At 40.8% G+C, this 14,676-nt stretch overlaps 1 protein-coding gene across 6 annotated transcripts in view; it reads right to left on the bottom strand.

The window, feature by feature from the left end:
• LRRC31 (leucine rich repeat containing 31) overlaps positions 1 to 14,676 on the bottom strand; it is a 33,814-nt gene that overhangs the window by 6,216 nt on the left and 12,922 nt on the right. For 2 of the 6 annotated variants that reach the window (XM_040074586.2, XM_040074587.2), the window contains exons 3-10: positions 8,763 to 9,006; positions 8,165 to 8,419; positions 7,133 to 7,282; positions 6,587 to 6,754; positions 3,953 to 4,120; positions 2,910 to 3,077; positions 2,005 to 2,172; positions 791 to 958 (exon numbers count right to left, since the gene is read on the bottom strand). In XM_040074586.2, coding sequence (XP_039930520.1) covers positions 791 to 958; positions 2,005 to 2,172; positions 2,910 to 3,077; positions 3,953 to 4,120; positions 6,587 to 6,754; positions 7,133 to 7,282; positions 8,165 to 8,419; positions 8,763 to 8,775 — 1,258 coding nt within the window. In that variant the 5' untranslated portion in view covers positions 8,776 to 9,006. Of the gene's footprint in view, positions 1 to 790; positions 959 to 2,004; positions 2,173 to 2,909; positions 3,078 to 3,952; positions 4,121 to 6,586; positions 6,755 to 7,132; positions 7,283 to 8,164; positions 8,420 to 8,762; positions 9,167 to 14,676 lie in introns of those variants that run through there. The other 4 variants (XM_040074588.2, XM_040074591.2, XM_040074592.2 and 1 more) reach the window with 4 other exon arrangements.

Raw genomic sequence — 14,676 nt, 5'->3', positions numbered from 1 at the left:
ATGCTCTGTATCTTTTGACAGCTCTGATTTTCACGGTGTCACTCTTACATATCTGTAGTCATATGAACATTATACTCTTTCTGCAAGGACCTCTGACCAGCTTACCTTGCTACTGCTTCTGCTGGAGGCAGTCAAGTCTTACTCCAGGTTTAATGTCACAAGTAAACAGTACAAAATACAAGTGCACAAGACACAGCAACTGTGAGATCCCTCTGTGCTAAGATTTCATGTGCCATATGGAACACCTATCAAAGGCCACTAATCCACAGAGATTTGCAATAAGTAGGCAAAAGAGGCTGAATTTACATATCCTGTGTTAAATTGGACTTTTCTTCACGGATTTGCAATATCTTTTCCACCACTGCAGTAATTTCCTCCAGTGGCCCACGCTGAACCCCAGAAAGTTCCTACTGAAATTTTCACCTGCAGTGAGGTGAAAAACCCTCAGTCAAAATTTTACCCTGTTGAGAGAAGTGCAACATCCAGACTATGATAACAGCATAACATAACATCATGTTTTTCTTTTCTCTCCAAAAGTAAGGTATATATAAAAGCTCACTATCAGACAAAGGACTAGGAGAACTTCATCCTCTCTGGTGTAATAAAGGAAGCCATATAATTCTCTTCCCTTGCAGCCTGGTCCCACAAAGCACTGGTTTCATCACAGGCTTTTTCACTCTACTGAGGTATAATGTAACCATGATCCTTGGAGTTCAGCCAAAGGAGAGGGGAAGACTTTGTCCTACAGAGATACACAGAGAACGGGCACACTTTAAAGAAACATTCCTACCTAGGGATGAGAGGGACTCTTCACCTAAGCCACAATTGCTGATGGTCACAGATCTCAGCTTTGGTAAAAACCTGAGCCTGCCCAGAAGAGGATCTGATGAGAGTCCTACATTTTTATTCGAGGATAAATTCAGCTCTTGAAGACTGGAGAGTAAAGGTATCACCTGGGCTACAAAAACATGAAATATTTATTAGACAGTCACTGATCCATAACAAATGTGTATTTGCCTGACATAATTTCTTTTCTTTATAAATCAATCCAAAATTCAAGGCCAAGTTTTTACACTCAAGTTCATGGTGAGTAATGTTTTAGACCATAAATAGCCTTGTCATTTTCAGTAAAACCGTTTCAGAGGTATTCCATACTCTGTGGAAGGTTGCCAGAATGTGGATTCCTGGAAATTTCCTAGGTGAAGCAGGGAATTTCTAAATGTTTTCATTGTTAACTGAAACTTCTTTGTCTTAATGTTATTATTCTCTATTAAAAAATAAATTAAAAATAAATCATGATTGATATTACTAATACTGAATACTATCTAAAGCTTCATCATCATCATCAAGTCTTCAAGTTTTCTTTGTCATGGAAAATAGGATGTGGGCAATATAGGCCTTGAGTCATGGGATTTTTTGTTGTTGTTAAAAGAGTAAAAACAAAGTTATGATAACAGAGAGAGAAAATAAAACATCTCACAATTGATTGGGAAATGTCTTTTTCTTCATAATAGTGTTTATAGTTGCACCAACTCAACCTAAAGTACACAGCAGCAGCAATGCAAGATCTCCTAAAATCACCCTCTCCTTGGTGTGCAGCTCACCAAGGGAGTTCTGGGCAGTTATATTTCTGTGCACATACCCACCATGGATCCATCCAACTTATACCACTGGGGGAACTGTCCCTGGATATTTCCTAAACTATTATCAAAAAGAAGCAGTGCTTGGTGGCACTTCCCACATTCCCATTGTGGGTCTGAATCACGGCAGATTCAGGTCTTTACCTCCACATGGGATCAGACACTGTGAGATTTCCTCTTGTTCAGCAAAAACCCCATTCCACATGGATCAAGAAAGCTCTCCCTCCACACTGCATTTTCAGAGCTGCCTAACGAAAAAGGTGCTGAGACCATCTCTTCTGCCAGGCAGAACCTTTTATGTCTTTGAGATATTTTCCGAAGGCAAAGCTGAGATCCTTAATGAGTTTCCTCAACATGTCCTTACACAAAACAGTCATGTCCTCTTCTGTGACACAGCACTGGTGAAGATCAAGGATTTCCAGATTTTTCAAGCTGGCCAAATGAGCTGTTGAGGCTTTAAAGCCACCGCCAATCTCTCTGTTGCACGAGATGTCTAATTTCCTTAGCTCTGCAAGGTGCTGTAAAGCAGTGTCTGAAACGGAAAAGGCAACAAGCTGGTCACTGGCTGCCACAACAGCCCAGGTCAGGGCTTTGGCATTTATTTACTTCAGCGTCAAAGTTTGCACAAGGTATTGCAGGCAAAGCTGCTGGGCTAAGCTTCAGTGTATAATCACAGCAGACACACAGTAATGCAGCAAAGCCTCCCTGTCCATGCAGCTCCATTCTTCTCTGGGAGAGCAGGTGAAGGTGAGGCCAGCTCATCCCCCACCTCCAGTCAATCCTCAGCCTTTGGCAAATATTACTGCTGGATGTGCTAATTAATGCCAGTTGGTTTGCCACATCCACTAGGGAGAGACACAGATAATGAGCCCATTTTATGTGGCTTCACTGGTCACTAAGTGATAACGGTGAATTTGGGTCTCCTTTGGAGATCAGGATTAGTTTGTTAAAAATTAACCAGCTTGTCTGTGTTCAGTCTGGGGAAAGATGTCCAGCACGTCCAGGGAGCCACAGCCCTGAGATGTGTCTCAGATAAATGGTGTGGAGGGTGACTCTCCCCACTGACTTTTACAAGCTCGAGCTCAGGGCAGATAAATTCAGCTCCTGCTGAAAGGCCCTGTAGTCTTTTACCAATCCTCAAACGACAAATAATCATCGCCCATTAATACTGCCAAACCATCAGCAAAATCCCACCTCATTGCTGTTCTTAAATGGTTTTCAGATGTACAATTTATTCAGAATGAAAGTTTTCTGAACATAAAGTCTAACCTAAGCCCTGGAGGCTGTCTTGCTTTAATCCACACATGTGCAAGTTTAACTCTTTCAAGCCTGGCACGTTTTTCAGATCCTGAGCAATAACCTTCATGCTGCAGCCAATGTTTTTGTTGATAGAGAGATCTAATACTTCGAGGTTTGGGATCACATTTAGAATGTCGGCTGAGAAAAAAAAAAAAAAACAACAACAAAAAGAAAAGAAAACTAGAATTGGTAATTGTCCAGAATACATACAGATGAAACCTACAAATGAAAAATACAGCACCATGATAAACAGGAAGACATCACCAGGGTTTGCTTGTCAGTGTGGTTTAGACTTGCTAAGTTCCTGTTCTACCTAAACAACACAGTAAAATGAAAATTGGATAGGCATCATGAAAATCTGTGAAAAACACTTATAAAAATAAAAGTGAAAAAATATTAAAACTGTTAGAAAAATAAAGAGGAATAAAAAGCAGAAATAGAAAGAGAAAGAAAATTTCTAATGAAAATATATAGGAATGTCTGTTACATATGGGGCTCTTCCTGCAGTGGAGATGAGAGCCATGGGGCTTCTTTTTACTGAGCAAACACCTTTTAAAACACACAATGAGATAAAAAGACCACACAGGATTAAGCTGCTATGGTGAGAGGACAGAAGGGAAGGGTGGTCAGTGGTTGCCAACTCAGCCTAAATTCCCAACCCTCAGACCTTCTTTCCAATCCCATGGCTAATTACATATTCAACTGCTTAATTTTAAGCAATCAGTGTTGGAAATTCTGGCATTTTTTGCTGGAGGTCTCAAAGGATCCAGAAACCCTGGACCACTGAGGCAGCCAGGCTGTGGTTTAGGTCTTCTCAACCCTCCCTCATATGATTAGAGACTTTCTCCTTTGGAACAAAGTGCATTAAATCCTCACATCATAAATACTATTATAATGCAGAGCTTGAAATAAATTAACTTCTCACTAATATTGAGTTCAATACGGCCATTATCTAAGTCAAATACGTTCCATTTTTGTGAAGCCAGTCTCAGTCCAGCTCGATGAACACATACCAAGGGATTCTCCATCCTTTGCCGTCAGGTTACAATCCGTAATTTTCAGACATTTTAATTTGCATCCTTCCTGAAGTTTTTTTGTCAGCAGTGATAGTTTTCCACCTATGCTACTGTTCCATGATAAATCCAGTTCTTCAAGCTGAGAAACAATTTCAAATGCCTCCCCTGCAACAGAAGTCTGGAATGATTCATTCTAGGTATCAATTTCAGTGCAAACAAAAATGCAGGTTTGGAATATATTAAAGAGGAAGGTTAGCTACTTAATACTCAAATTACTTTATGATGAATGTCTTGCCAGGAAAATTGTTAAATAAATGAATTATTGCTTCTGCAGCGATGTTGTATAAAATCTCACATTGTCTAAGGAGCAACATAAATCACAAGTCATTGTCACAGTGCAGACAAACCTGAAATTTATTCAGCTTCCCAAACCCTCATCAGGCTGTTTGGCCTGTGCTGGGACCAGAAAGTCCAGTCCAGAGGGAAATCAGTATAAGTGACAACTCTGAATTTACTGTCCTGTAGAGTTCTGCTCTGTTTTATTTGGAAAATTTCCAACGTCCCCTGCACTGTGTCCACACGTCATTTTGGAGGGAATGAAAGAATTCCTCTCACAACTATTTCTGAAACATGAAAGTTTCGTTTCTGACAGGAATTTCTGACTCACTTCATAAGAAACCAAGATGAGCATTGTTTTGACTCAAACTAACTTTCTCGTGATTTCAAGGCAGACAGAACTGACTTTTGCTATATGCAGAAAAAATCAGCCTTTTCGAGGCTTAACACACCTGCCAATGTGAACTGTGTTGGTGCTTATCTGAAATACTAACATCCCACTGTAAAATCCAGCTTCCTAATTCCTTAGTAGAGGAGGGAGGCAGAGCATATTTGCATAAACTCATTCCCAAGAAAGATCAATTAATCAGACCATATGCAAATGCAATTTCAAAGTGTCATACAATTTTTTGATCTAAAGTCTAATAATTGAGAATTATATCTTAATAGTAACATCCTTTAATGTCTGTGTGGTTTTCATAATTAATTTTTCACAAAAGATTTATAATTGAAAAGTAATTATTTCCGTAAGCGGATATCCGTGTTTGAGAGGAAAGGATACATCTTAATTTTTACTTTTGCATTTATTTTAAATTATTGCCTCAGTGTTGAATACTGAGCAATGGTCTACAGTTGAAAAGTGCAGCATAGCCTCTTTCTGTTTGACATTACTACAGATTTCCAGACACATCTTCCTCCCAGAAAATAAATAAAGGAATATAACTCCAGGAATGGTTTCCTATCACCTCTCATGGTCAAGCTCTGAGTAACCACATAGAATGGGTTGATGTTATGGTTATATTTGAGACATTGATTCTAAACAGGATGTGCTGAGTCCACAAGAGACCACATTTCTGCAGAGATATGGACAAGGTCACACAGCCAGGATTGGCCTAAATACACAAGTTGTTTTCAAAATCATAGGCAAAATCAATGCAAACTGACTGTTGCTACTCCACGTGTCAAGGACATCACATTTTGACTGGAAATTCAAGTTTTGTGATCAATTTTCTGCCTGTCTCAGAAGAAGCTAAACCAAACTGGGAAGGAAACAGCACTGAAGAACCTGCCAGAATAAATCAATTGGAAAAATAACCAATAAAACTCAGATGGAAAAAACAAACAAAAAACAAACAAACAAACACAAACAAAACCACAAACAAATCTATGAGAAGGGTTTGAAAAAAATGAAATAAATTTGGAAAAATATTAGAAAATTAAATACAGATTTCACACTCATCAGAAACAGAGCAGTCATTTTCACCAGCTTTTGTAGAGATGCTTTTTTCCTCCCCAAGAGATTGCATGACTCACTTTTGATCTACCACCATAATGTCATTTTATTTCTGAACCTTTCCTGGAAAAGGCTTGGATATGAATGACGTAAACAAACCCCAGCTTTATAACTCAGACCCATTTTAGAACTTACAAAATAAGCAGTAACTTTTATAATTCCTAATTGATTGTGTTTGCCCTTCTTTTAAATACAAACCATAGATCCACTCCAGGTAAACTCCAGGCCCAGAGATGACTCCATGCCAGAACCTGAGTGTGCAACAGCACCTTAAAAACCTTTACATCTCATGCTTGGTGCAGGCACTTCAAGCAAAGAAATAAGCAGAGGAATAAGCTTCTCCCAGACTTGAAAAAACACCAAGCCATAAAGCTCTGAGGCAGCACTTCTGGTTTTAAGTCTTCTCCCAAAAGACCACTGGGGTTTTCATGATGACCACTCACCTGTCCTGCAGCTCCAAGACTTAAGCTGACCCTATTGTGACTGACTCTGCCCCTAGGTAAAAAATATTAATCCAAATTAAAAATACTCTTTCTTGTAAATAGGACTGGGTTCTCCTCCCTTCTGAGTGTGAAAGCTTTGCCCCCTGAGGAATTAACTCTGCAGAATTACAGAGGTTACCTAAAGGTGTAAGGTCACCCAAAAGCCCAGGTAAGTACTGTTTCACAGCAGGAGTTTGCTTTGTCCAGTGTGGAAGCAGGAGGAGTAGGATGTAGGAAGAGATGAGATGGATTACATCAGGCCCAAGCTGTCTGGAAGTAAATGTAAATGAAATCCTGTACCTAAGGAGATGACATCCTCAGCTGTCAGCCTGCAGTTGTTAAGTCGGAGGACTTTTAACAGGTTCACATGATGAAGATGGACAGTGAGAGCTTTCAAAGTCCCACCAACACAACCATTCCAGGACAGGCTGATCTCTTCCAGCTCTGGGAGAAACGGCAGCAAAGAAGCTGTAAGGAAAGAAAAGAAAAATCTTCTCTGTTTGCGTGTTTCTGCACACCCTGGATATCAATACATCTTAATCTTGAGCTGTTTTCTACAACCAATATGGAATTATAAAGCTGTGACAATTTGCACCTCACTTCTCTTATCTGTATCTTGAGTGTAAGGACATTCATCTGCTTCACAGACTTGGATGATTTCTATATTTATATACATTACATAATTTATATAATTTATTAATTAATATTCCTCAGGGGCCTGGGACCATTAGATGAAATGTTAATATGGCCTGTATAAAAGAAAGGGAAAAGAGGAGAGGGAATAATAGAACAGGCAAATAAAAATTAAAGAAACACATTAATTAGTTGAATAAAAAGTGCATTTACCCAGCTCTGTTATATCTGCTGCACTTAGTGCACAATTATTTAGATCCAGATTCTTGCTGTTGGGTTTCTTTCCCAGTTTCTCCATGAACTGGTTAAATCTCTGCTCACCAGATGGTGACTCTGCTTCAGAAGTGAGATGTGAAAGTCCATCTGAGCAACAAAGAAATAGGGCCCTGGTTACCTCTGCTAATAAACATAAGGTGTAAAACCTGCCTGAGGCTGCCAGGAGAAGACTTTAGGAAATTAATTAAATCTGTCAATAAAGCAGGCTCTATTTTTCATCAATGTGGACCAACAACCTGACTGATAAGATCATTGCAGATCAAATCAGTACAAAGTTCTTGCTGCATTTTCATACAACACCTGTGTAAGGTAGTTCCTATTTTTCTGGACTTTGCAAAGCAATAAATTACAGAAAATAGCAATCCACTCTCAGTAGCTGTCCTCTTATCATTTCCCCAGACTGACTCAGACCCCTTAGGACAAAGGATGGGGTTCTAAGCTTCAGCTTCCATCTCCTTTTGAAAAATTCCGTTTCCTTTGGAGTGGATGTAAAGAGTATTCTTGTGTGTGCAAAATAACATCCATGAGAGATTCCCATTCCCCTCCCGTGCCCAGTGCCAAGTGATAGGAAACAGCTCTTCCTGGTGTCTTCACACTGCTTTAGCAGGACAGCAGGACAGAGACCCATCTGAAATACAAGAAGTCAAGCTATGCTCTAAGCTTGGCTCTGAAACCAAACAAGCTCTGGAACAAATGAGCTGATTTCAGCACTGACTCTCACATTGTAGACCAAGAGAGAAGTCACCCAAAAGCTTTATCCTTCCTCAGCAACATGGATCTAACTCCTTGCTTAGCACCTGTTAAATCAGAGGGTACATGCTTGATCATGTTCCAATCAGAAGTAAATCCTGGCTAAAGGATAAACTGTAGGCAGCAAATATAGGATATTGGCTAGCAAGAAAATTGCTGATTTTCTATGAAAGTAAAATATATACGCATACACGTGTTTCGTTATTGTACCAGCATTACCTTCTACAGAAAAATCTTGCTTTTCACTCTGCTCATCATCTCCAGCATTTTTTATTTCTGTTTCTTCAATTTCCCTTCTGTCCTTGACTTCAGATTTCCCAAAGTCAAAGCCTTTGAAGAATTGTTTGATGGCTGAAGGCTGTTCCTTCCTTTCTTCAGGAGCACACTTCTTTCCTTGGAATGGTTTTATAACAAAGTCAAATGGGGAACGCTTTGGGTTCTCTTCTTCATGTGTATCCTGGCAGTTCTGGTCATCTTTCAGGGGATCAGCAGACAGAATTGAATTTAGTAACCTTTACTCTTGCTTACCTTTTTTCACAATGGCAGATGCACTGAGAATTTGTCACCGTTGCCTCCATCCAACCATATATTATACCATGACAAAAGTGTTCAAGGGCAGAACACTTACAATCACAAAAAGCTGAGGGGCTGCTTAAAATTTGGCAATAATGTGTTGTTACAGCTGTATTCCTTAAAAATACAAAAATCATACAAACCAATGTACCTCGATGTACTTGCACAGCTACAGTTACAATGCTGCATTCCCTGGCTGTGGTTTCCTGCTGTAGAAAGGCATTATTTTAAACAAAGGACATACCTGTCTTTTCCATGGATACACCTCAGGATCCCTTTCACACTTTTCAGTTTTTAGAGAGCTTTCAGGGTTTCTGAGATAGATGAGCCATGACATGCAAACAAAACCTCACTCCTTTCCTTAATACTAACTTTCCATGCAGTTTTCTCTCACAAGTTTCTGTCTTCATCAGTTTGATAGCAGCAGCTCTGCACAAGTGGTTTTTCTTTTCCGAGGCTCTATTCCTCTGTACTCTCTCCCACAGTTCCTGGGGATGAGAAGTCCATTTAAACGCACCGATCGTGTCTCAGCTTAGATCGCTCTCAAGGAAGAAATCAGGAAGTGGCAGCAACTGCTCACAAACCACTGCACGTCCCTGGGACAGCTGTTGTTAGAAGAGGCTGAGTCACCGCAGGGATCAGATTACAGAGTACCTGAAGAAAAGCTCTTTGTTTTCCCACCCCTTTTGTCCATACGGGTCAGAAATAGTCCCGGAGGTTGAGCAGAGCCCGGCTGTCAGCTGGATGTTGCCCAGCTCAGTAAGAAAACGGGAGGACGGACACTTCTGATCGTTTTAGGGCAACAGGAGACGCAAGAGGAGAAGTCACAATCATCTTCTGGGCAACACCATGATACAACATTACAATGCAATCATCAGACACACCTTAGATAAACCTCAAACTCCAGTACACTTTTTTTTTTTTCCTTTTTTATCTTTTTTTCCTTTTTTCTTTTTTCTTTTTTGTCTGTGTGTCCTAAAGTCTGAATTCCTCAAGGGTGAACATCACAATTTCTCTCTTAACCACTCATGGCCATTTATGCTGAATCTCTTTAGCCTTGATAATCTTTTTCAGTCTATGAGGTCTTCCCTTTTGCAGGCTAAACCAGCCAAACCCTTCTCCCCTCATGTGGCCAACTCTCCATTTCCTTTATCATTTCCTGCTCACCTTTGTCTGCACCTGGTGCAATATAATTTATACTTCCTTAATTACAGGGGACCATCCACTGGTCTGTATACACTAGAGACATATGCAGACTGGAGTGATTTTGGTGGGGAATGATAAAGCTGGTAAACAAAACCAAGCATTCCTTTGCAAGCAGCTGATCAGACACCAGCCTGAGGACAGGCTTGATTCAGTGTGAAACTCCAGAGGATTCAACCAGGGTGGAATGAGGCACAGGATGGTGCAAGGAGTCAACAGGGTAAGATGAGGAGAAGAAAAATTTAAAGTGAACATCAGGAAAATCCGCTTTCCCATGAGAGGTACCATGCTGGGAAACATTTATAGCAGCTAGAAATACACAAAACCATTGTGATCAACCATCTTTCTCTGTAGGAAAGGAGGGCACACTTCTGTTCCCAAACAGAAAGGATCTCCATGCTCGCTTTAGGGTTTTCTGACACCAGGAGTGGCTGTCCTGTCTCAGTTTCTGAAAACAGCATCTCACTACAGAACTGTATGAGGAATTCATGCTAATTCACATCCTGGCATCTCAGCTATGCAGACAATGGAAAATCTCAGCCTTTCTGTTGGTAAAGAACTGAATTTGACAATTCTTTGCTTGTGCTGAACAACAGAGTGACTGGGAATGAAACAGAGACCAAGCAACCCATGTTTGTGAACATGTCCTAGGCTCCAGTGCCCACTGCAGTTCAATGAGAACTTGGAATGGGAATATTCGATTATCTCAGTTTTGTGAAACTGGGGAGATCCTTAAGGATGTTAAACACCAATTACAGTGGTTAGGCTGGACTAACTCACATACTCTGAGATCAGTATTTCAGGTGATGTGCTGCCCGTTCAGAAGTTCTTTCACCACCTGAGGCTGTTGAATGACAGTGACAATACCCCAGGGCACTATGACAGCATCTCCGTAGTCCTGTGAGAAGGGAAAGACGTGACCTGGTCTCCTCTTCCTAAAAAGTAAATCTTTACCTTTTTTTACATCAGCTATGAGGGAAGAGGTAGGTAACAACAGGATTATCGCCCCCAAAAGAGCAGGATAAGGAGAGTGAGGTGCCTGCACTAGGCTGTAAACATGAGCAGCACTTTGCAATAGGCTCAGGCTGTGCTGTGAACATGTGATGCATCATGTAGCTGCTCTGTCCATCTCCTCCCCACCACACTTCTGAACAGGTGTCCTGCTCCTGCCTGTCAGAGCCCTGTGTCTGCTTCCTGCAGCATGTCATGGACAGCACAGGGCAGGCTTAGCTTTTGGAGTTTAAAAATAATAGATGCCTTCCCCTTTCTATCCAGTTAAATGGCCTGTGACCATCTGCTGAGTGCTCAGTGTCACACTTGTTTATATCTGCTCTTGCCTCTGTCTAGACCTGGGGCAAGGTTAGGAACAGAACCAATTTTGGAACAAAATAGTTTAAGTTGCATCCCACACAGCATCCATCAGGGAGAGATTAATGTGGATTTTTGTACTTTGCCTCATTGTGACTCCTTAATCCGGCATATATTCCAAAGAAATAATGCCATTAGAGGATTAGTGCCACAAGTTCATTTGAAAAAAAGGATTTGCAAACACTGAAATCCTATATTCTATGTGCTTAATCACTGAGTATCATTTTGGGGATTTCCTCTCCCTTTAGCAGTGTCTCTTTCAACGAAACCCAAGCAAATCAGCAACTCGGTTTTGGATGGCCCTTATTATCCACTAAAGAAAAACAAACCCCCAAGCACCTGGTTAAATAATACAGTCTAAACACACTGGATTCAATCCATCCTTGCTATCATACAATCACAGTTACATCAAGGAGGCACTCAGCCCAATATTTTTAAAATGTAATGTTTTGGGATATTTATCTCTTAGAGATTTTTGCTAATCTGAGTCCTGCAGCACTTAATAACACTGTGATCCTTGTTTGCTTCCGTGGCAGTTCCCTTCCTCAGCTTTGCCTCTGCAGGATTCTCTTGCTTGGCCCAATTTGTTGGGGGCAGTTGCATAGAGCAACTGGAAAAATGGGGGCTGGAAAAATGTTCATTGCCCCATGGCTGACCCTGGCAGTTGCAGGTGTTGCACTCTTGGGCTGTGCTGGCTCAGAGCACCCACGCAGGAGCTGCTGCCAAGGGAGGGTAAGGGAAGAGAGGCCTGGTCCAGCACCAGATTTGTTGCCCTCATCTTTTACAGCCACATGCATCAAACCATGCTCTCCACAGCTCTCTCCATCCTCTCTCTCCTGCTCTGTCCCTTTCATTTATCCTCTGACTCTGGGGCAGGGGAATTCAGCCTCGCCCACACAGCTGGGAATCCCTCAGCTGGCACTGATGCTGTGTTGCTTGTGCCAAACATCTGTGTCACCCACTAATTTAATGCTGATTTTATTTATAGCCAAGCGATCCACAGAGCTGCAGGGATTGGCTTTAGGGCCAGAAAAATCCTTCAGAAGAGACTGCACGCACAATGGGCTGGAGGCACCATTCCCCAGGGAATGCCTGCCTTGGCAGGACAAGGCCAGGTTCAAGGCCAGGTTGGACAGGGCTTGGAGCAGCCTGGGAGAGTGGAAGGCATCCCTGCCCACAGCAGGGGGTTGGAACTGGATGAGGTTTAACGTCCCTTTGAACCCAAACCATCCTGGGATTCTGTGACAGTCTTGCAAGGGCTGGTGCTGGATGAACCGGTTGTGTGCAGAGCTCTATGACAGCCCCTGTTGTCACTGATTTATCATAGCCATAAGAATTCCAACCTTTGCATCTTCCAGCATGAGCAGCTAAACATGAGCAGTAGATTTCTAAATCACATCCATTTTTTCAAAGCCAGAATTTACATTACCTCCTATTAAATAGTAGTGACAATAAACAGATTTTTCCAACTATTAAGTCATATTGAATATGCATTTTGAAGTCCATAAAAAGCAAGACTTATAGATCTATTGCAGCAAATGTACATATTTTAACACTCAGGTATCAAGTTACTCCTTTTAAAATGGACCTACATAAATGCAAACATAACTTTCTGTCTCTATTACAATAAACTAGACTGATGGAGAAGATCTTCAGTCTAGAAAATTCTTTTTAGTTGAACTTCTGCCAGGATTAATCCCCTTTCAGTTAATCATTTACATGAATGGGCAATCTGCAGAGTTCATGCAAGGCCTGCAAACTATATTAATTACTAGAAATCTAATTACAAATCAACAGAGTCACAGGATCAGTGTTACCTCCATACGGTACCATCTGGTACAATGGAGCTGGATAGTTCAGTAAAACTCCCCATTGCATTCTGTGGAACCTCAACCTGAACGTGTGTTGCCAGAGAGAGCAAGTTTATGCAGATATAGGAGCTGGTTTTAAAGCATTTTTAGGGTCATCCTTAATGATAGCATCCAATCCCTGTGTTCTAGCTGCTGTTTCAAAAGTTACTTTAAAAGCATTTATTCAACCCTTTTCTTTTTGAATGTGACATCAATGCTGTCATAACGTGCCTTTCCACATCCAAAAATACCCTAAATCCATACAAAAGGTAATGAAAAAAATCACTAAACAGGCAAATATGAAAACATGTCTACCATAAAATGCTTTCATTAAAGGTCTTACGTGTATTGTGATTTGCTTCACTAATTATCACTCCAATTAAAAAGCTATGTCCAGAAATTTCATAAATAACAGGAACATGGCACAGCACAGCTTCCATTAAAATTTAATTTTACCAATACATTTGCTCTTTCAGCAAATGGCCAATTTGAAAGTTTTGACCAAAACCTATTAGTCTCGTTTTACATCATGTTTGCCAAACAAAATTCAGTTCTTTGAAACCTCAACTTGTATGGTTTTAAATCCAGAGCTTCTAAACCATTTGGATCCAAGGTCACATAAAATTCAGTACTCTTTCCACAAACAATGTTTGGTCAATTGACTTTTCAAAGGAATTCAAAGGAATTTTCAAGGGTTAGCCATATTTTCTAACCCTTGAGGGCTCTATCCCAGAGGTTCACTCATTGGCTTTTGGAATTGAGATCAACCACACTAAGCAAGATTGAGCAGCTTCAGTTTTGCCCAAAGTTTGGCTCCAGTTCTCCCTGATTAATTCCCAGATTTCCCTTGGGAATGAGAGAGCTGTGCAGTCTCTCCAAATTCTCTCAAGAACAGTAAATGTAATGCTTTTCCACTAAACAACCAATCATGTTGCAACCTGCTCCCTTTGCAGTATCTGCTTTCCTTGCCAGCATGAATTTAACAGAGAACACCAAAGGTGAGCACTTTTCAGTGTCCTGCAACTCAGGAAGGAGCAAAATCATCTACCCTGCAAACAAGGGATTGGGGAAAAAATTAACTCCCAAGGAGTGCTCCAGCTTGACGGACATTCTGTGCAGCATTACAGTGAAACTCACACAGGTTTGCCTGTTCCCTTCTCTGGTTGTTGTTCAATTTCTTGTGGACCAAGACCAAATTTCTAAGGCAGTGTGTCACTGTAAAGTCTGGTGTTTGTTTCTATCCTAGGACACAGCTTCTGTTCAAGTTTATTCTTGAACCGATCCCAGACTTCCTAACACATCCATCAGACCACCCCCTCTTTCCTTTGCTTGTGGCAACTGTGCTCTTCTAGATTAGACTTTTCTGGGGGAAACTTGGAAGGATGTGAGGTTTAGCTATAGAATCTGATATGTCTGAACACAGATTTCATGCTGGAAAAAAAGACAGGCTGACCTGTGATAAATAAGCCATTTATCAAGTTTTGTATCAGTTCATTTCATGATATATCTCCATCAAAGTGGAGATAAGTAGATTTTTATCTTGCTCCAGTAAACTTGATAAGAAGAAACACAGATTATCACTCTTTCACAGAATTCCTCACTTAGGCCAGACAGTGTTTAGAAAGGATGAATTAAAACCTGCTTAGGCCCTAGTTTAGCAGGTTCTCTACTTCTACAAATCAATTCCAGCACTGCATTTTGATAACCAATATAATTCTTGAACTTTCTATTAATTAT

This window comes from Hirundo rustica, chromosome 10 (assembly GCF_015227805.2).
Source record: "Hirundo rustica isolate bHirRus1 chromosome 10, bHirRus1.pri.v3, whole genome shotgun sequence".
Lineage (NCBI taxonomy): Eukaryota > Metazoa > Chordata > Aves > Passeriformes > Hirundinidae > Hirundo > Hirundo rustica.
Note: the sequence above shows the minus strand (reverse complement) of the source record. Positions and strands in the feature narration are given on the sequence as shown.